This window comes from Beta vulgaris, chromosome 7 (genome assembly GCF_026745355.1).
Source record: "Beta vulgaris subsp. vulgaris cultivar EL10 chromosome 7, EL10.2, whole genome shotgun sequence".
NCBI lineage: Eukaryota > Viridiplantae > Streptophyta > Magnoliopsida > Caryophyllales > Amaranthaceae > Beta > Beta vulgaris.
This window is the reverse complement of record NC_079208.1, coordinates 43,965,788-43,988,379: the sequence shown is the minus strand read 5'-3', so window position 1 is coordinate 43,988,379 and position 22,592 is coordinate 43,965,788. Positions and strand designations below refer to the sequence as shown.

At 34.6% G+C, this 22,592-nt stretch overlaps 1 protein-coding gene, 1 long non-coding RNA gene and 1 other non-coding gene across 3 annotated transcripts; 2 read left to right on the top strand and 1 right to left on the bottom strand.

Annotated features, from left to right (window-relative positions):
• Positions 1-1,509: 1,509 nt before the first annotated feature.
• Positions 1,510-6,970, top strand: LOC104908815 (dolichol-phosphate mannose synthase subunit 3). The gene is made up of 4 exons (XM_010697974.4): positions 1,510-1,669; positions 5,098-5,238; positions 5,364-5,471; positions 6,572-6,970. Exons 2-4 carry the CDS (start codon positions 5,137-5,139, stop codon positions 6,629-6,631), a joined length of 270 nt encoding a protein of 89 aa, XP_010696276.1. The 5' UTR covers positions 1,510-1,669; positions 5,098-5,136; the 3' UTR covers positions 6,632-6,970.
• An 8,694-nt stretch (positions 6,971-15,664) lies between these two features.
• On the bottom strand, positions 15,665-15,771 carry LOC125492136 (small nucleolar RNA R71). Its single transcript, XR_007268581.1, has one exon. It is a non-coding gene; the product is annotated as a small nucleolar RNA R71 (small nucleolar RNA).
• A 3,236-nt stretch (positions 15,772-19,007) lies between these two features.
• LOC125499473 (uncharacterized) lies at positions 19,008-22,322 on the top strand. Its single transcript, XR_007276338.2, has 3 exons — positions 19,008-19,385; positions 21,508-21,617; positions 21,836-22,322. It is a non-coding gene; the product is annotated as an uncharacterized LOC125499473 (long non-coding RNA).
• Positions 22,323-22,592: the final 270 nt, after the last annotated feature.

The following is a 22,592-nucleotide window of genomic DNA, read 5'->3' as shown; positions in this document are numbered from 1 at the left end:
TGATAAGTTGTTCAAAAAAACTTCTAAAGAATTGTGGATAAAAATCAATTTCAATGAAAGTTGGGTAAAAATGTTATTACTTAATAAAAGGGTTAAAGATCAAAAAGCTTGTCTAGCATATTTTTATAATTACATATAATTATAAGACTTTATTATGTTTTACTTTAAACATTAAGTATTGGTATTGCAGTGGATTAGTGGTTAAACTTTACCTTTCATTTCAAAGGTCATGTGTTCGAAGCCTAGTAACTGCACATTGTTTCAATATATTTGTATAGATCTAAAAATAATCTTTCTCTAATTATACTAGATATCATGAGACGATAACTTTCCAGTTAGGGTTTACCATGCCCTTGATTAAATATTGTTCTTTTGGGATTTTTGTTCGATTTTGGCAAAAAAGATGCCAAGTTTGATCTTCATCTTATACATTATTTTGTTTAATTTATATTAACTTATTTTAAACTAAATAAGGATATAACAAGTTCAGATAAGATAAGATATAATAAGTTGAAGAAAAGGGATTAACTACGTCATACAGCACAATAAACTAAAAGATAAAATAATATAAGTCAAAATAAGTTAAATCAAACGAAACCTTAATATGTGCGTTTAGGTATATAATAGACTTAAATCGGATTTCAAATTAATATTGAAAGAAACACCAATTATGTGATTTATGGTGATAATTTTTTCTTTATATTGACTTAAATATTTTACTTCTCTTACTCTAGAAATTATCATTGTAATTAATTTTTTTTTGCTCTTGAAGTTTGATATTATTAATAATGTGATTCAGGCTATTTATAATCTTATTGACACATTTTATGAAATCCATAAAAAATTGTCATACCTTAACAAAGGCAAGGGCCAACGAGTCTCAAATGTATGATTTTTTTTTTAATGTTTTGATTCGCTTAACAGTGGCCCACGTTTTTCTGTTCTAATCTCACGCTAATGCACTAATGGGCCTCTCAATTTTGAAGTCTTTACTCATTTCTCACAAACCATTACGGCTCGTTTGGTAGAAAATTTTATTACCGTGTTTTGGATGTTTGGTAATTTGGAATGGTAATGCCTAGTAATAAGATCTAGTAATGAAATGGCTTAGGGGGTGTTTGGTTCACTAGTTTTAGATATGAGGTATGGGTTTGGAATGAACAAAACCCATACCTAGTGTTTGTTTAACTTATTTCTAAATTTTAAACCCATACCTCAAACCCATAAGGTATGGGTTTAGAAACCCATGGGGGGAGGTGGGTATGACTCATATCTTACCTCTAGGTATCAAATAAAAGAAGATTTTTCATTCCTAAATGAAACCAAACACAAGATATTAAGTATCAAGTTCCAAACCCATACATCTTGGTTTCATTCCTGATTCTAAACCCATACCATTATATGAACCAAACTCCCCCTTAGTTATTCTATTTTTATTAGAAGGGAATGAAAATGCATCATTCCTAAGGTAATGAACAACACACGCGCGTCTTTCATTAGACACGTGTAATATAAAAACCCTCATTTTCTCTCTCCTCCCATAATCTAATCTCAGCCTGATCAAAAACCCTAGTTTTCTCTCTCCTTTCATATCTACATCCATGGCTGCCGGATGATTTCATCCATCACGATCTGCTCGAGTTTTTAGTTGAATTGAAGTGAATCTGAGGTGAGAATTTAAGTCATTTGAATAGATTTTCGGTAAATAAATTTGTATTAAAAATTTCGACGAAGATTGCAGTCCTTTTGATTTGTTTTCTTCTCGTTTATATTTTCTCTTCGAATTTGAGAGTAGATCTGATTATCGTTTTTATCTTCATATTTTGTAGCTGATTGTCGTTGAATTCGAATTTGTTCTTTGTTCAATTATGATTGTATGTGAATCTACTTGTTCTAATCTGCTTGTTTTCTTTCAAATCTGCTTGATTTGAGTGTGAATCTGCTTGTTTTAATTTGCTTGTTTTCTTCCAAATCTGATTGTGTGAATCTGATTGTTCTAATTTGCTTGTTTTCTTTCAAATCTGATTGTGTGAATCTGATAGTTCTAATTTGCTTTTTTTCTTTCAAATCTGATTATGTTATATTTCGAAAGCAGGCTGTGAAAAATCAAGCTACAGATTACATATTTGTTGTAAAATGATAGTATGTGGCTTTTGAATGTTTATTGTGTGTAGGGTTCAATAAGAAACACAAGCATGTGGCTGTTGAATGTTACTGTAGAGTGAAAGACATATTTAACTAAGGAAAATTCAGAGGTGGTGTTAGTGAAAGACATATTTAACTAAGGAAAATTCAAAGGTGGTGTTAAGTTAGGATGTTATTAAGTATTTGCCTATCAATCTTGTGGGTAGATCATATATGAATGCAGCTATTGCAGGTTAATGTTTCATACCAGTATGCTTCTAATTTTTTTTTTTTGGTCATAAATCTTTATCTCCTCTGATTTCCTCTCTCGCTGTTTTAGGATTTATGTTAGCTCACAAATCTCAAAGTTTATATAGTGTAGTTCTTTTCAAAGAAAATATTACTTGGATGATGATAATCAATAGTTGGTACAATACGTAGTGTTTGACTATTCTTCTCTGAATTATAATATACATATGAGATCTGGTTGGTTTTATTTGTTTTTATGATGTGATATAGATAGTTTTACAACATAGGGACCGGTAAATGCACATTGAAGGGGGAGGTAGGTGTTTGGATCCTCTAGAGTTAATATCAATTATTGAATAAAAAATCGATGGCTCATATATTCTCTTTCCAAAATCCCTCCTATTTTATTTCATCAAAATCTACACCTAAATTTTTCCCTTCTACCAATATGAGCCTTTGATTTTAAAATATATGGCTCAGACACAACTCTTATTTGTAAAGTTTCACTAAAATTCTAGAGGATCCGGACTCGGGAGATAGGTAGGGAATGTAATGCACTTGAGATTGGCTACTGAGGATTTGCTTTCCTCTATCTGATCCACCCCATATATGCATGTACATGGGGTTATTTGTAATTGGTGGAGAAGAGAATAATACCACTTAATAAGCCAAGGGAGTTACTTCTCCCAGTACCAAATGGCTGTAGAATGAAACCTTGCCTGGGATTGTATATCAATTGACTCATCTTCTTGGGTTGCAGTCCTGGCCTACTTTCAGATTATTTTCAACTTCAATATATTTCTTGAGCTGCCAATGATGATACCTGAACATTGCGCAAGGGCTTTGAGTTCATTTCTTAAAGTGAACATGAAAATTTGCTAGGATCTGATGGCAGCAATTCAATTGTTGTGTCCGCAATAAACGTCAAGTGGTTTATTTCTGTCTATGACCCTCTTCAGTGTCTCATATTCATCTGGAATTCTGAATGCCATTTTCTCTTATCTATTGCTGTGCAACTGACCTGCAAAATTCTTTATCTATGGATCTATTTTTTTAGCGGGGAGGGGAGTGGTATTCTGCTGTAGTGCTCTAGACTGGTTTGGATAAAATTGTGTCATCTTAGACTTTCTTGGAGTTCAAGCCTGTGGGATTATGTTCAGTATGAAATATTTGATGACATCTGCCCAACCTGTGATATGTATGTACATGGGGGTTGTCCTATATTTTGATATGCCTAGAATTAAACCTAGAGAGTCACTCTTCCATTGCTTATTGGCTTTAGGATGGGACCTTACCTGGGATTGTCTGTGGATTGGCTCTTCTTGATGGGTACAGCTCTGGCCTACTTCAAGATTTTTTTCCAAATTGAACACCTCTTGAGTTGCCAAATGATGATACTTGAACATTGCGCATGGGCTTTGAGTTCATTTCTTAAAGTGAACATGAAAATTTGCTAAGTTCTGATGGCAGCAATTCAATTGTTGTGATAAGGCTCAAGTGGTCTATTTTTATAGTATTCCCCTTGGCTTATCTTATTCTCTGTGTCATGTGTGTCATATTCATCTGAATGCCCTTTTTCTCTATTTTAGCTGTCTATCATTCTGCAACTGACCCGCAATCCTTTATCTGCTGAGAGGGATCAGCTTCATGGGTAATAGCTGACATATTGAGTATATACTAGTTGAGTGGTTGACAAATGCCCTTTTTCTCTATTTTAGCTGTCTATCATTCTGCAACTGACCTGCAATCCTTTATCTGCTGAGAGGGATCAGCTTCATGGGTAATAGCTGAATTATTGAGTATATACTAGTTGAGTGCAACTGACCTGCAAAATTCTTTATCTATGGATCTATTTTTTTAGCGGGGAGGGGAGTGGTATTCTGCTGTAGTGCTCTAGACTGGTTTGGATAAAATTGTGTCATCTTAGACTTTCTTGGAGTTCAAGCCTGTGGGATTATGTTCAGTATGAAATATTTGATGACATCTGCCCAACCTGTGATATGTATGTACATGGGGGTTGTCCTACATTTTGATATGCCTAGAATTAAACCTAGAGAGTCACTCTTCCATTGCTTATTGGCTTTAGGATGGGACCTTACCTGGGATTGTCTGTGGATTGGCTCTTCTTGATGGGTACAGCTCTGGCCTACTTCAAGATTTTTTTCCAAATTGAACACCTCTTGAGTTGCCAAATGATGATACTTGAACATTGCGCATGGGCTTTGAGTTCATTTCTTAAAGTGAACATGAAAATTTGCTAAGTTCTGATGGCAGCAATTCAATTGTTGTGATAAGGCTCAAGTGGTCTATTTTTATAGTATTCCCCTTGGCTTATCTTATTCTCTGTGTCATGTGTGTCATATTCATCTGAATGCCCTTTTTCTCTATTTTAGCTGTCTATCATTCTGCAACTGACCCGCAATCCTTTATCTGCTGAGAGGGATCAGCTTCATGGGTAATAGCTGACATATTGAGTATATACTAGTTGAGTGGTTGACAAATGCCCTTTTTCTCTATTTTAGCTGTCTATCATTCTGCAACTGACCTGCAATCCTTTATCTGCTGAGAGGGATCAGCTTCATGGGTAATAGCTGAATTATTGAGTATATACTAGTTGAGTGGTTGACAATCTCTGATGCGACCCCCCCCCCCCCACAATAACAACAGACTTTTATGATGGTTTAATCTGATACACCTTGTCTTGCAATGGTGATTCATCTTTAGGGTTGAGGACTAGGGAAATATCTATTTAATTTTAGTTAAATGAAGCATATTGTGAAGATCTTGTCTATACTGGTGGCTGTTGCTGCATTCTGGATTGGTCTTCTTCATACTTCAATAGTTCCGCGTACCCAGGCTTGGCTGGTGAGTTTCCCTCTAATTACTTGTTCAATTCGTGGATTTTTTTTTTTATTTTTTATCACTTTTTTTTGCTGGTTTACTGTTATAACATAATACATGTCTCAGTATAAGTTGCCTTTGCTTTCCAGCTGCCCTTATACTTGATTATATCATTGGCATGTTATGGCCTATTGATGGTTGGCATAGGTTTGATGCGCTTTCCAACCTGTCCTGAAGAAGCAGTGTTGCTACAACAGGTAGTTAGTCTTGTTTTTCTTTTTATGTTTCATTTTTTAGTTTTTCATTTTGGCCCTTAAAACGCACAAGGCTTTCTTTTTCCTTATTTTATTTGTTAAGTTTAAGATGTACTTAATGGTGCACTTTTTTCCCCCTTGCTTGGGGTAAGGAAAAAGTGGTGTAGGGGTGGGGTTGGGTTGAGGACTAGAGTGGCAGCATTTATAGGGGGAGTAAATCCTAAAGGATTTGGGAGTTGTCTAAATTAATACTTTCTGGAAGGAAGGCTTTCATTCTAATAGATCCCGTTAATCAAAGAAGAGGGCATTCCATTTATTCTTTTCCATTGGAAATATACTGTGCACATTTGCTTGAGGAGAGAAAAGGAGACCCAGCTTTTGTGTAGAAGAGGGATTTAATTGGATTTTGAAGTCTTTTTCTAACTTCTGATCTTATGGCCTCATAGGATGAGGGGACACATTTTTTTTCTAAAACCCTTGTGAAAGAAGAGTGTAAAATTCGTGCTCTTAGCTTGCATTTTCTTGGTCATAAAGTAAGCAATGTCATGTTAGCTCAATTTTGCTTATCCCATAGTTTCTTCCAATAGTCACGGTAACTCAATTTGCTTGATAGAGTAGAGCAAGGAGCTTTATCAAAGTCAAAGAGACGGATCTTTTTTTGTATATCAAAATTCATCTAATTGAATTGTCATCAAACTAGAAGCTGGTTGATTCTCAATAGGCTATTTCCCTATTCCAGTGCTCTTTCTTTTGCCTGAAATTCAAGTCGCAATGTTTGTCATATTAGCCTGCATATGTGTATTTCTTCTTGCCTGATTTCAAATGGCAGTCTGTTGTAAGCCCTTTTCCTTTATGGTAAATGGTTTATTTTTATATTCCTGTGTACTTCTCTTCACCCTGTTAACATGTATAGAATAAGTAATGAATTCTTTCTCCATTTTTACGTTTTAGTGCTCTTAATTAGTTTCTGATAATGATGTTTAAAGTGGGCATCATTTGTCATGATCGGTGGCTGATATTTTCATGAATGATGGTTTGTATTACATATTCTGTTGTTGAGTTTCTTGTTACTCAAAATAACCTTAATGTCATCTTTTTCTTAGGACATTGCTGAAGCGAAGGGATTCTTAAGTCAAAAAGGAGTTGACATAGGTTCTGAATGATTAGCTTATGATGTTTTGCAATCAGTGATGAGTCTGATGAAAAACGTGAAGCGATTTTGGTTTACTTTTGATTAATTTTAGTTTCAATTGGCCTAATTAGCCATTTTCCACAACTCTTTTCTGAAACGGGCTTTCGTGTTGGAAGTAGTGATCACACTTTTTTTTGGGTAGTGTTCTGTTACCACTTACCAGTTACCATAGTATGTGACTTAATTGCAGTGTGTACCTTCGGTGTATAGTAATTCACTAATTTGTTAATCATACGGCTACTAGCTTTTGGCCGTGTATAATGCACAGGAATTTTGTGTTCAATAATTGAACTTATATTTTTTTTGGCAATACCTCTTTTTTTTTTTTTTTTTTTTGATTTTTTGTCCCAAATTACATTTAATTTTCAAGTTTTTGTGGGAAATTACCTTATAAAAAAAATATTGTCCCAAAGTACTTTACTTTTACCATTTTGTTGTTGATAGATATCTTGCGCCGGTTATCGGTGTAGAGTTTTTTTTTTAATGTTACGTAATATTGTTTGATCTCTTTAAACCCTTTTTTTTTCCTCAGTCTATCTGCTCAAATTTTCTTGTAAGCGCCCTCTCTCATATTTGTGTTGGCATTTTTGTACAACTAATACATCACTAAATTCTTCTTTAACTACTTAAAACTTAAATTGAAACAATCACCCTTTCAGTCTCCTTTAATTTTCATAAGGGTAATTTTGTTTTCTCCCATAATTTTGAACTGAAAAAAAAATCAACGTTGAAAACTAGCATTATGTAGCTGTCAACAATAAAGTGGTAAAAGTAAGGTAATTTGGATTTTGTACAAGGTAGTAAAAATTTCAAAGTTCAAGTTAATTTGAGACAAAAAAAAATTTGTTTTTTCTATCTTCATTATATGGATTCCTCTTACAATTCTTTTTTTTTTTTTTTGAGGGGATTCCTCTTATAATTCTTTCTATGTCTCTAATCTCCTTAATTCCTATTTCCCCCAAATTTCAATTATTTTAGAACGGATGATATATTTACTACTTTTTTCGTTTCATTTTAATTGTTACACTTTGATATTTTACACTATTCACAAATTTCACTTTGATCATCATTTGTGATTTATATGCGGATGAAAATATAGTCGTGTGAGATCTTGTTAGATTCATCATAACATGTATTTTATTAATATGTACTTTTTATAATTTTTACAAGTACAAAATTAAGAATATATGTCCTCAAAGTTTTGCATTGGCATGCGTGAAAAATGTAAGTATGTAGAATAAAATGAAAAGGAGGGAACAATAATTTTTATCTTTAATGTGCAATGAACTTCATAAATAAATTTTTTAATATTTGTTTTTAACATTTAGATTAGGTGTGTTTTTTTTTGATAATTTGACAATATGTTGTTAAATGTGCTTTTTTGTTAAATTTGCTCCACATGTTATTTACCAAATAATACCTTATTCTAACGCAGAATAGGTAAGATTTACCTTTTCTCTCCAAGCAATGTCTTCACGGTTTGTACCCATCCTCTAGTCTTCTGAATTTCCTCATCCATTAGAAAAAGAAGCATCCAATAAAATTATTGATCTCAATCTATCGTCATTGAATTTAAATAGGAAGATATCTATTTTCGCAGTTTAGGCAAATCAAAAAAACATTTTCTATCTCATTAGATTTTAGTGAATTTCGAAGTCAATTCCTTGATTTTCATTTTGCTTTTCTTTAGTTAATTTGTATTTGAGCTAGCAATAGAACTGAAGGTGATTTTAGGGAAGAAGGACAAAAACAATTAAGATCAAATTGGAAAAGATTTTTTTGCTTGTCACTTCTTTCATTTACGACACCAAGTATTTACAGGGTTCGATTCATTTTGATCCTATATTTTCTATGTCACTTAGGTTGTTACTTCTTCATTCGTTGAAAATTTCATGATACTAGTTTTTGATGAATTGTTTTTTTTCTTTTATTTTACTTCTTTTGGCATTTGTTTGTTGATCATCTGTATTGTTCAATCAACTGTTTATGTTTCAACGATTAACAATTCCTTAAGATATAGATCTCCATGCTATTTGCCGCCCGTATTTACCATATAACATCTATGCTTACACGTTATTTTTTTCCTTTTTCTTTCAACTCTACTTCTGCTTCCTCTAGTAACACCACCACTACCACCATCCCCTACCAGCCCCTTCCCCCCTTGCCTCCCTCGTAACCTCCCACAATGCGCAACCCAGCCCCCCCGTGTTCTTCCCTTGGCAACCCCCTTCCCCCTCGCAGTTCCCACCCCTTCTTTTCTGCCTTTTTCTCCCTTCTTCTTCCCCTACTCTAAATTTTTTTTTCGAAAAGTCTTTACTAAAAAATCGAGCAGTTTGTTCGATTCTAAGGGACCGACTGAGTTTATTAGTTACACCATGGTAAAATCGAAAAAATTATATTCCTCCATGGTGGAACCGAATTTATTTCGTGTCCACCATGATGGAACCGGAGAAAATGGTCAATTCCACCATGGTGGAGATGAATAATTGATTTGGTTCCTACTAAAAAATTCTAAAATTTTATATTTTTGAGGTAAAAAAAGTAAAATAAAAAATACAAAAATAGGTATAAAAGTAAGGGTTGTGTTTTGTAGATACGGGTGGTAAATCGTAAATTCCAATATAAAGTAAGGAATTACACCAAATCAATTCGATATTTCGAGCTCCCAAAAGGCACTTTTAGATTTCTCGTCTACGTGTGGAGTTGAATTGGAATAATATTCTCATATATGTCCGGAATTTTTCACGAATTATTAGACCCTTATACATGTTTATAAAATAGATTTACCTATAATATTAGGTTTTAAAATAAGCTTTATTCTTTGATTTTATATAGGATTTATGTACCCATAATCATACATTGTTTAGTTAATTAGTTGTGTCCATTGTAAGATTTCCACTTTATTTGAATCTATGCGCTATTTTGTGAGGAAAAAATAATACTCCCTCCGTCTCAAAATATAGTTCCTATTTCTCTTTATTCACGCTAATTTATGCAAGTAGAGTCTAAGAGGGATGGTAAAGATTTTTTGTTTATTTAAATAAATGTTTTATGGGAAAAGATGATTTTAGGAGAGAGAATGGAGAATAATTGGTGAAAGAGTATTAATTGTAACATTTTGGTTGAATAAACAAAGAAAAAAACAAAATTCAAGAAGCAAATATATGATGGGATACGGTTTTTCTAGAAAAATTACGAAAAAATGTGAAACTAAGTATGGAAATGAGAACTATATTTTGGGACACTTATAATGGAAATGAGAACTATATTTTGGGACGGAGGGAGTAGTTGTTTTGAAAAAAGTTAGTCTTCACGAAAATTTAACTATTCAAAAGGATTTATTTTTTAGTAGATAAAATGAAATCCTATGTAAATCCGTGGCTGTTTTCATTTTTTTTTTCCTGTAATGGGTGCAAAACTTTGCCTCCTCCTCCAGTTCTTTTGTTCTCCCTAATTGACATGTTGCTTTGAAATTTAAATTCCATCCCAATTTTTCATATTTATCTTCTTCAAGAACAGCAATGGCAATCTTTCTCATAATGGCCCATAATTCCACAAGCAAAACAGAATAAAGCAAGTCTTTCATAAGCAAAATCCACTTGTATCTCCCTCCCTCTTTTATCTTTCATCTTTGTGGATCTCCTTAAAGGTTTTGTGATATCAAGCCAGGGGCGGATCCAAGATTCCTAGTCAGGGGTTGCGTAATTTTGCATAATATCACATACCAAAAATAGCCAAAATAACTAAATACAAAATGTTACATAGTACACATACAACCTCAAAGTACTTAGATAAATACAAGAAAAACAAAAAGGGTTGACGACGAGTTCTCAAAATTTGGAACCGATTTGGAACCAATTTACAATCGCATCAAGTTTTACATCTGAAGGAGCAAATTCTTTTTTCTTGGTTTTTTGTAGGAGAAATAACTCAATTTTTGTTAGGTATCCCTTTGGGGAAAAAAAAAAGTTTCACATATCCTTCTCTTGTTTTCTTTTCGTGATTTTACATACATTCAAATAAAAAATTCACTAATCAACTCAACTAGTATTTTATTACTCCCATTGTATTTCAACAATAGAACAATAAAAAACAATCTCACAACTCATCACAAACCCACAACACTAGAATTTTTAGGTAAACGAACAATTTTTAGGTATTTAACTAAAACAGTAAAAGAACAAGCAAAATTGAATTACAATCAACAACAATTATATATTAATCAAAAATCGAAAAAAATCACCAAAAATCACCTCAAAAATCATAAGATCTAAAGGCATTAAACTTTTAAACTAGAGATAAATTTAGCACCAACTTGCTACTTACACTAAAACATGAGAAAATTAACAACAAATAAGAACAAGAAGATAGGGAAGGAGAGAGATGATACACGGAGATGGCGAAGAGGCTAGAACGGCGAAGAACAGCAAAGAATGGAAGAACAATTAATAAGTCCTTCGCCAAGTATTCGAAGTCAAAGATGGCAAGAGGCCTCGCCGAGTCGCCGGTAAGTGAACTCGCCGAGTAAGTTTGCTCAGAAACTGAGAGAGGAGGCGACGACCGACCGCACCGACGACCACTACTTGAACGGACCGACGACCAACAAGCCGAGAAAGAGGAGGTGACGACCGATCTCCGAAAGAGTGACTGAGTTTGAGAGACTGAAGATGTGAAATGAAACGGCCCAGAGGAAAGTTTAGGTTTTTCCTGGTTTTTTGGATTTTTTTCGATTCGATGTTTTTTTTTTTTTTTTTTTTTTGAAAAAACAGTGCTACCCCTTGTTACCACGTGGCTCCGCCACTGTATCAAGCATCACTTTTACACGCCTATACCTTCTAAAACCTAGAACATCCTTATTCATTTTGAAGATTTCACCCATATTCCCAATCAAAGCCCTAACCACATCACCCAACCAAATATTAAAAGGAAGATATTTAATGTGAATCTAGAAGAGGGGATTGATTAATGGTTACATTGTCCTCTTGTTCATCACGGTCGACCTCTTTCAACAGATAACATATTATTAAAGCACCAAGGTCTTCTGTCGAGGACTTCATCATGTCTCATCAATGGAAAAATTGAAAAGCATAAAGATTTTTGGTTCAAAACCCTAATAACCAGTCCATGGGTAGGTGCTCAGACGCATTATAAGATCACACAGTGATAAGTGTGGAAACATAATTGTGTCTCCTCATATAGTATCCTATGATGACTAATACCTTGCTCCAATTGGTCCGGATAGAGAAAAGAATACAGAACAAATATAAAATAAAATATTTTAAGACCAAACCATTTAATAACCTCTTTTTATTAACCCATTTCCGAGCACTCTTTTTATAAATAATTTTATAAAAGCCCATTTTCTAAAACGTTCTAAATTAACCTTTTAAAAACCCAACTACCTAAACCTATCTATATCTCTCACTCTCATAAACCCACGTTTCACATAATACTCACTCGACTAACAACTCAAAAACTCCCGACTAATATCACTCGTCCTCACCAAAATCACACGGCACAAACAATTCACAGCACAAACAATTCATGATTGTTCAGCATGATTTTTTTATCACTCTCATGTTATTATTGCTAAACAAGACCTAAAGAAATGTTCTAATTAATTCTGATAATTTGGACAACCTGCTAGAAACTTTGTAACTTGATTGCATAATAACTTGTCTTTAAATAATTAGTCCTTTTATGTGTTTCTTGAACCAACCTAGATTAATTATTTTTAGAGTGCTTAAAACGTCATTTGATTATTCTTTTGCATTAAATATGTAATGATTCAGTATTTAGTAGAGGCCAGCAATGTGCAATATAGTTCCTGACTATATTGTACCCTCACCCCAAACTCAATTTTTGGTTCCTGACCATCTATGGAGTCATGATGGAGATATCTACATTGGATAAGTCTCTAAGATGTCCATACCGTTCCAATATCCAATTATGTTTATGATTCTTTCTTTGAAGAATTGTTGGCGACTTCAAAAATATTTTTTTTAATAAAACCTTAACAATGGGGTAGTCAGATAAACGCGTTCACACCGCGTGTAGACCTAAAGGAACAAAATCCACGCATATAATTCGACAACTCCACTAGGGAGGATTTAAAAAAAAATTAAATGAGTGGGTGAAACATGAAAAATAAGATTAGTTATTATTTTTATGCCTTAGAATAATATACTCTTTTGCATGTGCATGGCTATTGTTCAGCCACCATAAGGAGAAACTAACTTGCCTCATTAGCACATGTTCTATGTGTGAGGTCACCCCCCGGGGGTTTGTGCTTTGTCCTTCCAAAAAGCTTCATGAGCGATGTTAGATCTTAGTCATAAGAAAACCTACCCAACCATGGCATTATTCTCTTGTTCCTGACTTGAGAACTGGAGTGCGTCTTATATGTGGCCACCTCTTTAAGCAGGGGTATAAAGCATGAGATCAATCTCTTAGTCATGGACCCTTTTCAGCCTTGACCTAAACCAGACCAAACAAGAGTCCATTGATAAGTGGGTTCTTGAACCCACTTTAGGTAGTATTTTTTGTAATTTTCTTAGTTTATTTTTGTTAGTTTTTGCAATATTTAACCACTTTAACCATGTTCTGTATATATGTGTGTTTTTGCTATTTTGGTTATGGTTTATTGCACTTGGTCTCGTCTGGTTCTTGTAGGTCATCTTCTATGGAGTCATGCTTACACGGGCTTCGGTTTACGCACGATTGTTGGACAAATGGACCATGCCCCGAAGCTTTGAGTTGAAGAAATGGAGCAAGCTTGCCCCTGCTCCAGGCCACACGGTCGTGTCAAATCAGACACGCACGTGTATGTGTGTTCCAGGAAGTGTGTTCGAAGGCAGGAAGTCCTTGGATTGCTGCTGGGAGAAGCCACACGGTCGTGTCACTTTTCATACGACCGTGTGGACGTGATGCTATATTTTTGTGCTGCTGCTGAGCATACGGTCGTGTCACATATGACACGCCCGTGTTGCTGATGATTTCGGGAGGCAGTAACTCTCAATTTGGTCCTGGCCTCTCTGCAACCACCTCACACGACTGTGCCACATTTGACACGACCGTATGGGTCTGCTCTGCTCGACGTTTTGTACTACGTCGTTTTGTTTAGTTGTGTTTTTGGGTTGTATGTTTTGCACGGTTTGGGGGAGTATATAAGAGTTTTTGGCTTGTGATATGAAAATCTTCTAACTCTTAGCCTTCTTACTCCTTACCCTTTAGTTTATCTCTCTCCTCCATTGTTAGATCTAGATTTTCTCTCTCCTAAAAACTCTTACTAGTAGTAGTTTGTAGCTCAACTTTGAAGACTTATTCAAGCATTTTCGGTTTCTCATCTCTACATTTGAAGCTTATTAGTATACTCTCTCTTTCCCTTACTTTATTTTGTTGTTGTTTTTGTTTTTGTTGCATGTTGATTTGAACTAAGTTTTACTCCATATTGCTAATGATTGTGTTTAAGCTTTGATTTCAGTTTAAATATGATGTGTGAGTAGTTCTCTAGTTAGGGGTTGGGTGAAAACCCAACTAAGCCATGGGTTGGATAACTTTGGGTGTTTTGTGATGAATTCGGGTTAAACTACGATTATTCATGTTTTGGTTAATTGCATGTGTTTTGGTGGCCACAAGATGCTTGTGCTACTACTCCTAATCTTGAATTGAGAGATGAAGTTAGGTTGTGGGTCGTTGTTTGGATTTTTGGATTAAATTGTTAGTCGGAGTTTAGTTGCTTAATTCATGGTTGTGGATGCATTAGTCAAAGTAATGTAGGAGGGAGACCCCAATTGCTTGTGCTTAATTCTTCTCACAAGATCGTGAGACCCAGTGAGTAAAATCTCCTTCATTTCCTTGAGTTATAAATTCTTTTTCTAGCTAGCTATTTGGTTTATGCATCGTTGATTTGTGCTTCGAGAGAAGGCTTCTCAAGTATCTCATAGATTACCCCGGATTGTTACTCTTTCACCCGAACTTGGTTGACTCATTGGCTTGGTTGGTGTTGGATCCTGTCTACCCCTAACGTTTTTCCGTCTTGGAAATGTCTTAATTTTATTAATCGGTGTACTCCTAGTTAACAAACCCAAATTACTGATCGAGTTAGCTTGTAGCTGTTTCGCAAATTTCGGTGTCTCAAAGTCATTCCCTGTGGATACGATCCTTACTTGCCCTATACTTGTTATTTGGTTAGATAGGTTTTGATTGAGCGAATTGTGCAACAAATTAGAATTCGCACTCTGTCAAAATGGCGCCGTTGCCGGGGAATGGCGTTTAAGCATTGAGTATTTTGTGAAATTTATGAGCCTAACTCATTGTTTTCTTTTTTTTGATTATTTTTTTTACTAACGGAAACTAATCTCCACTCTAGTTATTTTGTTGTATGCCCAGGCGCAGTGATAGAGCTCTACCACTTCTACCTTTTGACACTGAGCTTGAAAGAACCGTGAAGGCTATCCGAAGAGGAAGAAGAGCGATAGCTAATACACCAGGTTCAAGCAGCTCCCAAAGGGGTCCTAGGCAGGACTCGGTGCACGAAACCCTCAACTCACTCGAATCAAGTGGTAGTAACACTCCATTAGATTCACCCAGGTCTAGTGTGCCCGAGGACTTCGCAAATATGTTTGGAATGGCGGAAAACAGAAGATTGAGGGATTTTGGTGCCCCACCACCATATGAAGATGTGAGCGGGATTGCTACTCCCACCACCGAGGCTAACAGCTACGAGTTCAAGGCTAACCTCATCGGTCTTATTGAAGGTCACCAATTTTCTGGAGCAAAACATGAGAACCCCCGGGCCCATCTCCGACAATTCTTGCGATATTGCAACACCGTGAAGGCAAATGGAGTCATCCCGAAGTTCATCCGAATGAGTTTATTCAAGTTTTCCCTCACCGGGAAGGCAGTGGATTGGCTTGATAAGCTGCCCCCGAATTCATTGACTACTTGGGACCAAGTCACATCGGCTTTCCTATCAAAGTTTATTCCTCTTGAGAAGACGGCCGAATTAAGGTTAAGGCTTGCTAGCTTTGATGAGGTAAGAGATGAAACTCTCTTTGAGGCATGGGAGAGGTTCAAGAGCTTAATGGAAGATTGTACCCAACATGGGATGGATGATTGGATACTCCTACACACATTCTATAGGGGGCTCTCAAAATAGAACAGATTGCGCCTCGATGCGGCATCGGGGGGGACCCATAATGAAGAAACAACCCACGGAAGCCCTCCGAATGATTGAGGATGTCGTTCAAAACTATGCCGATTGGACCAAAGGAGAGCGAGAGACCCCTATAAAAGGGAAGAGGTATGATGTTAATGCAATTAATATGTTAATCCAAGTTTGATGCACTCTCATCTAGGCTTGATGCACAATTTACATCCCCTCCCAAACACATGCATGCTTCAAGTTCTTCTCATAACAATATGCCCATGCAACTCAATCCATGTGAATTGTGTGGAAACAATGATCATGCTCCTTCCGATTGCTATTTGTTGAAGAATGATCCTTGTTCTCCCACCCCTTCTATGGAGCAAGTGAATGCTATGAATAATGTACATGGTCCTAAGTTTGACCCCTACTCCAACACTTATAATGAAGGGTAATAAAACTTAGTAAACTACAATGTCAACTCCAAAAGACAAACCAACAAAATCACTCAAAACCAAACCAACTTATAAAAATATAAACTGAACGTATGATAAATAGACTACACAAGCTCTCCAATAATCCCAAACCCAATGATGCATCTTCTTCAACCCTTTAGATGGACAATGGATTATTGATCCCAAGAGACTGCTCACCAAAATGGGTCATCACAAGATCAATAAAGCATAGCCATGATCAACATACACAAACAAATGTATGTAATCAACAAAGCTGAGTACTACATAAAAAATAAATAAATAATCCTAACATGATACTACATAAGAAACAGGAATAAATAATAATATAATAACATTGCAGATAACTTTTGCTGAACTAAACTTCACAAACAATAATTTAAGTACTTTAAATGGAATAGTCAATGGAACGAGTTGTCTGACTAAAAACTGGCCTTCCCTTTGGAAGATGAAACACGGGCGCGACTCCATATTCTTATGACCTATGATATCGAGGAACCTTTAAATAAAAATAGGAAGAATGATCAATCCGATCCCAGGAAAAGCCATGTGCTACCATCATGTACTCCAACTCTCTACTTGTCCCACACTTCAGACGTGCACAAGTCTAAAGCTATTGTTATCCACATTTTACTTTACATGATTAACCATTTATTACTTGTTATGACTCACAAGCAACACAGATAATTCAATCATCAAACAAGCATCATAAACTTCCATTTTTTATCTTAGTATTAGATAAGTGATCAAACAACTTAAAAACCCAAGATTAATTCCAACTTCAATCCAATATTCTTTATTTGTTCAACCTAGACAATAACCAACTAACGTTTCAAAGGTATAAAATATCAACTTACCAAATAAGGCCCTCGGTCCTCATACACTAATGAAATAATAAAAAAGGAAACAACATGACTCAATTATGATCCAAACTAATAAATATATATTAATCCCGCATATGAATTAATACAATAAAGTTCCCAAATCCCATATGCTTGCATCAATCTTTCATACACACATAATATAAATCTCATAAAAACCATGTTTCACACAACGGCATAAAACATGCAAATCCAACTTAACACTAAACCCATATGAACTCAATTAGTTCCCTATACATATTACTGCATAATACTCATGCTTAAAATCATGATACCAATCCAAATAACACATAGGTATGTACTTACCTTATGTAACCAATATAAATCCACAATCAATCGATGAATTTACAGCAATAATAAGATACTTTAAACCTTCTTAAAAGTGTTTAAAAAATTTTCTCATTATTAGAGCTTAAGTATTAAAGCATCGTAGTATAGTAGTACTATACTGGTTGCCAACAACTCTCGAAACCCATATTTTAAAATCATAAATCTCCATTAACAATTGTCTTTTCAAATTTTCAGCAATATACTTTACATTAAAACTCTTTTTAAACATGCTTAAACATATTTAAAATTATAAGAATAATCAATTTCATAAACTATACTATACTACTATGATTTTCAACCTTTTAAACCATTAAAAATTCATGCTTTGATAATTAAAATCTAATTCCAGTATAATAAATAAATCTGAATTTTTATTTCTTCAATACATAAGTTATATAATTTTAGATTCATGATAAAATCACCAAAGTAAAGCTTTTAAACATAATCATACTAAAAATAAATCTTAAAAACATAAACTTTAAATAAAACTTAAGGAGGAAGAAAAGAAATTAAACCAAACCAAGGAAAGAGAAGGAGGAAGGATGTCGGAGCAAGGGACGACAACCTCGGTCGACGCTGACGGCGCTAGCAGTTGGCGGTGACCAGCACTGGTAGTCGGCATCGTCCGACATGGGGAGGAAGGAAATCGAGAGCAGAAGAAAAAGAAAGAGAGAGGAGACCAAGCCGAATTTTTCGGGAAAAGGAGAGAGGCAATAAAGTTGTGTGGGAAAAAATTGGGGTTTATGGGGGTTTATAGGTTTCCCCTTCGTGGGCTTATAAAAAGGTGGTTGGGCTCAAATAGAGTTTAATGATTAATGAGATCAGTGTTTGGGCTCCCCCTACCCAATTAGGAGTTCTTTTCCTAATCCAAATAGTGTTTGAGTTCCTCATACCCACTTAGAAATCATTTTCCAAATATAAAGAGTGTTTTAAGCTTTTCAAATATTTTTCAAAGCGTGCCTAAACAAAATATTTTTACTTCTTTAATTCATTAAAATAATTTCTTTTACTTTCAAATAGTCAACCTTTGAAAAAATGAATCATTTAAATGCTAAAATATATTCAAATATAAATAACTATACATTAAAATATATTTATAAAATTCATAAATTTACGGGGGATTACAGTCTAGCCATCTTAAAGAAGTTTTATCTAGAAACTTGACACGAAATCTCACAAATTTTCAAAAGTTTTTAACTCAGCTTCCTTTTGAGAAATACTTGTGTCACTCATGTGCACACTTTTACCAACTTTAAAATCACTTGTGTTACTCATGAACACACACTACTACATAAATGAGCTATTGCAACAGTCTAATGCAATGGTATAAGCTATTGCAACGGCTATTTGCAACGACATCAGCTATTGCAACAACGGTTTGCAACGACTTGCTTTAATGCAACGGGTATTGCAATGATTTTTAGGAACCGTTGCATTACACCATGACATGCAACACCTTTACTAAATATAGCAACGGTTATGATATAACCATGACATTTGATTAAATTCCACAATTGCATCAAACTTTCCCAAAAGTTCTAATACCCCAAGAGCCTTCTTTTTCTCTAGACAAAAAAAACCTTTTCTCCTTCATTGATCTGCCATCTCCTAACATACATCAAGCAACACCAAAACATATTTCTCTTGCAAGTCGAACCACCGCACACACCATATTTCTCTCGTAAGTCGCACCACTGTATTGCACAAGGCCACCAGTTCGCCGGTGCCGAAGTCATTCTTTGATCTCCTCTATGCGAGCAACGAAGATTTTCACCAAACTTGTCACTGCAATGTACGCGTCCCTGCCTGTTGCCACTGCTATCTAGTCGGCCATAAGTGCTTAGCCTTTTTCCATCGAGTCCCACCATTTAATCTCCAGAAATTCGAATTTAGGTAATCGAAATTTAATTTAACGTTAATTGATTGTCGTTGAGTTGTTATTTCTTTTAATTAATTGTTAATTTGTTCTCCTTAATCTACATATTGAGTTTCAATCTCTAAAAAAATGATTATAATGTGTCAATTTAGAATTATTTATAACAAGTTCCTGCCAAAAGAACAAAGAATTGATAGTTAGTTGTAAATAATGAGGGGTTTAATTCAAATTGATTGCCAAATGAGAATTAATGATGTAGTTGGATTTTGTTCATTGTTTGTTAGTAATAATTCACAAGAATAAGTATATTGTTTGATATAAAAACTTATTGAATTATTTGAAATTGTTGGATTTATTTTTGAATGTTAGTTGTAGTGCCCACTACGTGTTCGATGAAATGCCTAGTAGAAATTCTTGTAGTGCTCACTACGTTTGATTAGTTTCTTACTTGTGTATATGAGCACCTACTCTTTGACTGAGAAGACTGTGATATCCATATGCGACCATTTACAAACATAAGTACATGTAACTGAGATTTAAGTCTAGAAATCTTATTTTATTTTATCAGCAATCTGAGAACTTCGAACTCCCTAGAAAGATTTAGGCTTCAACTTCTTCTTTACAACAGTAAACAACCAACCCATGTGCCTCTCAGAGGTAGCACAGTTAGCGATAATTTATGCATATCTAGATTTGGTCCCATTGTCTAATACAACTAAGATGGTTCTATATGTTAGATTGGGTAACAAAACCAAAGAATGAATTACATAGCTACATTCATATAGCTGCATACCTTTTGCTTCATCTCTTCGTTCTACAGTATAGTAGCCAAGAATGATTTTAGAACGCTAAAGTAAGATGTGGTGCTTTTTCATTGAAAATAAATAAATAGGGAGAACTAATTAATTACACTAACAACTGCAGATTAATCTGCAAAAAAGTAGAGATTAGTAAAAAAAATTAATGTGGTGCTTTTTCATTGAAAAGAAAAAAATAGGGAGAAGTATATGATTCAGGAAAGATACAATCTATGTTGAGGATTTACATGTATCTTGTGAGTTTTCTCGGAGAGATAGTGTAATGATTTGTTAGCGAGGATGATTTCATAGTTTAATGTAGAAATCCTTAATTTGTTTTCAATTGCTTACGTATTTGTTAGTTTCAAATTTCTTTCGTAGATGTCATATGAATGCTTATTAATGAATTGATTTTACTATCCTAAAAAAAGAGTGTCTTGCGAGTCAATGACTAGTTATCAAGTTGATTTTAAACATGAAATTGCATGATGCAGTTCTGTCACCATTATGATTCCGAGGGTAACTACACCTCTGTAGAATCGTGTAATCTCAGGATACATACTTGATTATTGTTGTGGCTTTCTGTTTATGAAATAGATTTCAGATGTAACACACTTTATTAAACAGTCATGACAAGGGAAAATTTTAGAAACTGTGATATGAAATGGTTCCTACCTGGAGCTATGTAACCAAAAGAGCCGGCAACAGCAGATGCAGTGTGAGGTTCACCTGTCTGGTCTGTCATCTTGGCTAGTCCAAAATCTGCAATTTTGCATGGAACTCAAGAATCCAACAAGATATTGCTGCTTGGTGATATTTCAGTTTAATCCCCTGACAACATTTAACTCTTTAAACTTTAGTCTTCTGCAGTACTAATCTAATTGCTTCTTACTCAACTCAAGAGCTATGCAATACTTTCACTCACTTCCCACCCCCTTTAATTCTACAGCTTGAAACCGCTCATCCAGTCCCCTCTCTATCAACTCAAGACCTTTATGACTATCATCTTTCTGCTTCTCTATCAAGTAAAGAGCTTGAAAACCTTCGCTTATTTCCCTTTCTTTCAACTCTACTGCTCGAAAACGCTCATCAACTTCCTTCTCTATCAATTCCAACCCTTTTAGACTTTCAGTGATTACTTTTTCTTGCATCTCCAACTGCCGTAACCTGTAATTTATTTCATCTTCTTTCTGCTCTACTACTAAGCTACGTTCATCACTCATTATCTACTGCCATGCATGTGGTCAAATATGTTTATCTGATTATTTATTGCTCGGTAGAGATGGTTTTGACAAAAAATAATCTTATGTAATACCCTAAAATCTTTTGTATGTACAACAAGCTGATCCACACAAGCAAGAACCATCTCGAGCGAAGGTATACAAAGAATCAAGGTTGAGAAATTCGAAAAAGACATACAAAACAAGCTTCGTGAAAACAAAAGACAATATTGTGAGTTATATTTACTATATGCTTGCATGTGTTATGTGTGTGTATATATATATATATATATATATATATATATACATATATATATATATATATACATATATATATATATATATATACATATATATATATATATATACATATATATATATATATATATATATATATATATATATATATATTTAATATGTATGTAATTTGTCAACATTTTTTCATGGAAGGAACAAATGGAGACTTTAGCATCTAAATAACATGAAGAAGGTGCTAATAGTGAGGATCCATACAATCAAGTGATTAAAAAGGTGGGGCGTAGTGGACGTGTCCGCCTCTGCGGGAAAGGTGTGACCAAAACTGATCTAAAGAAAGGAGGCACAAAATGTCGCTACATAATTCCTCAAGAATTCCTACAAAGCATTCAAACGGGGTTAGTAGAATAACTATGAGAAGCTAATCCTGGTATAGATCTTGTGGATCTCGCTTAAAAGTGGAGCATGATTTTGGAATTAATTGGACAACTAGCTATAAATCTTATTTTTTTTGGTAATATATTTACGCTACAAGTAGATATTTTTTGGTGCATACATTTTAGGTTGGAAGTAAATATGTTTTGATGGTCAAACTACTCTTGGGATTTGATATATATACGATAGTATTATATTAAGTACTTGGTATTGTAAAGCGTCGACCGATTGGATGATATTTGGATATATTTATGGCTCTTTTTGGAAATCTAAATTATCATCATGTTTATTTGGAATTTTTTGTACTATTGCAGCTTTGCATCAACATCAAATTAATAGGTCAATATATCCATATTTAATTTATAGATCCCTCGCTTCAATATGCAAAAAGAGGAAATTGCAATGCTTCATGGGATACTATAAAAGGCGTTGCATTAGATTTTGAAATGTGTTGCATCATATGTAATGCAACGGTTCATGGGATACCATAGAGGCATTGCATTAGACTTTCATATGT

What these genes read in the sequence shown, in the direction of transcription:
- LOC104908815 (XM_010697974.4), top strand. Translation starts at nt 5,137, where the DNA reads ATGAAGCATATTGTGAAGATCTTGTCTATACTGGTGGCTGTTGCTGCA. An exon ending in CGCGTACCCAGGCTTGGCTG is followed by an intron (nt 5,239 to 5,363) that starts GTGAGTTTCCCT and finishes TTTGCTTTCCAG; the next exon opens with CTGCCCTTATACTTGATTAT. An exon ending in AAGCAGTGTTGCTACAACAG is followed by an intron (nt 5,472 to 6,571) that starts GTAGTTAGTCTT and finishes TCTTTTTCTTAG; the next exon opens with GACATTGCTGAAGCGAAGGG.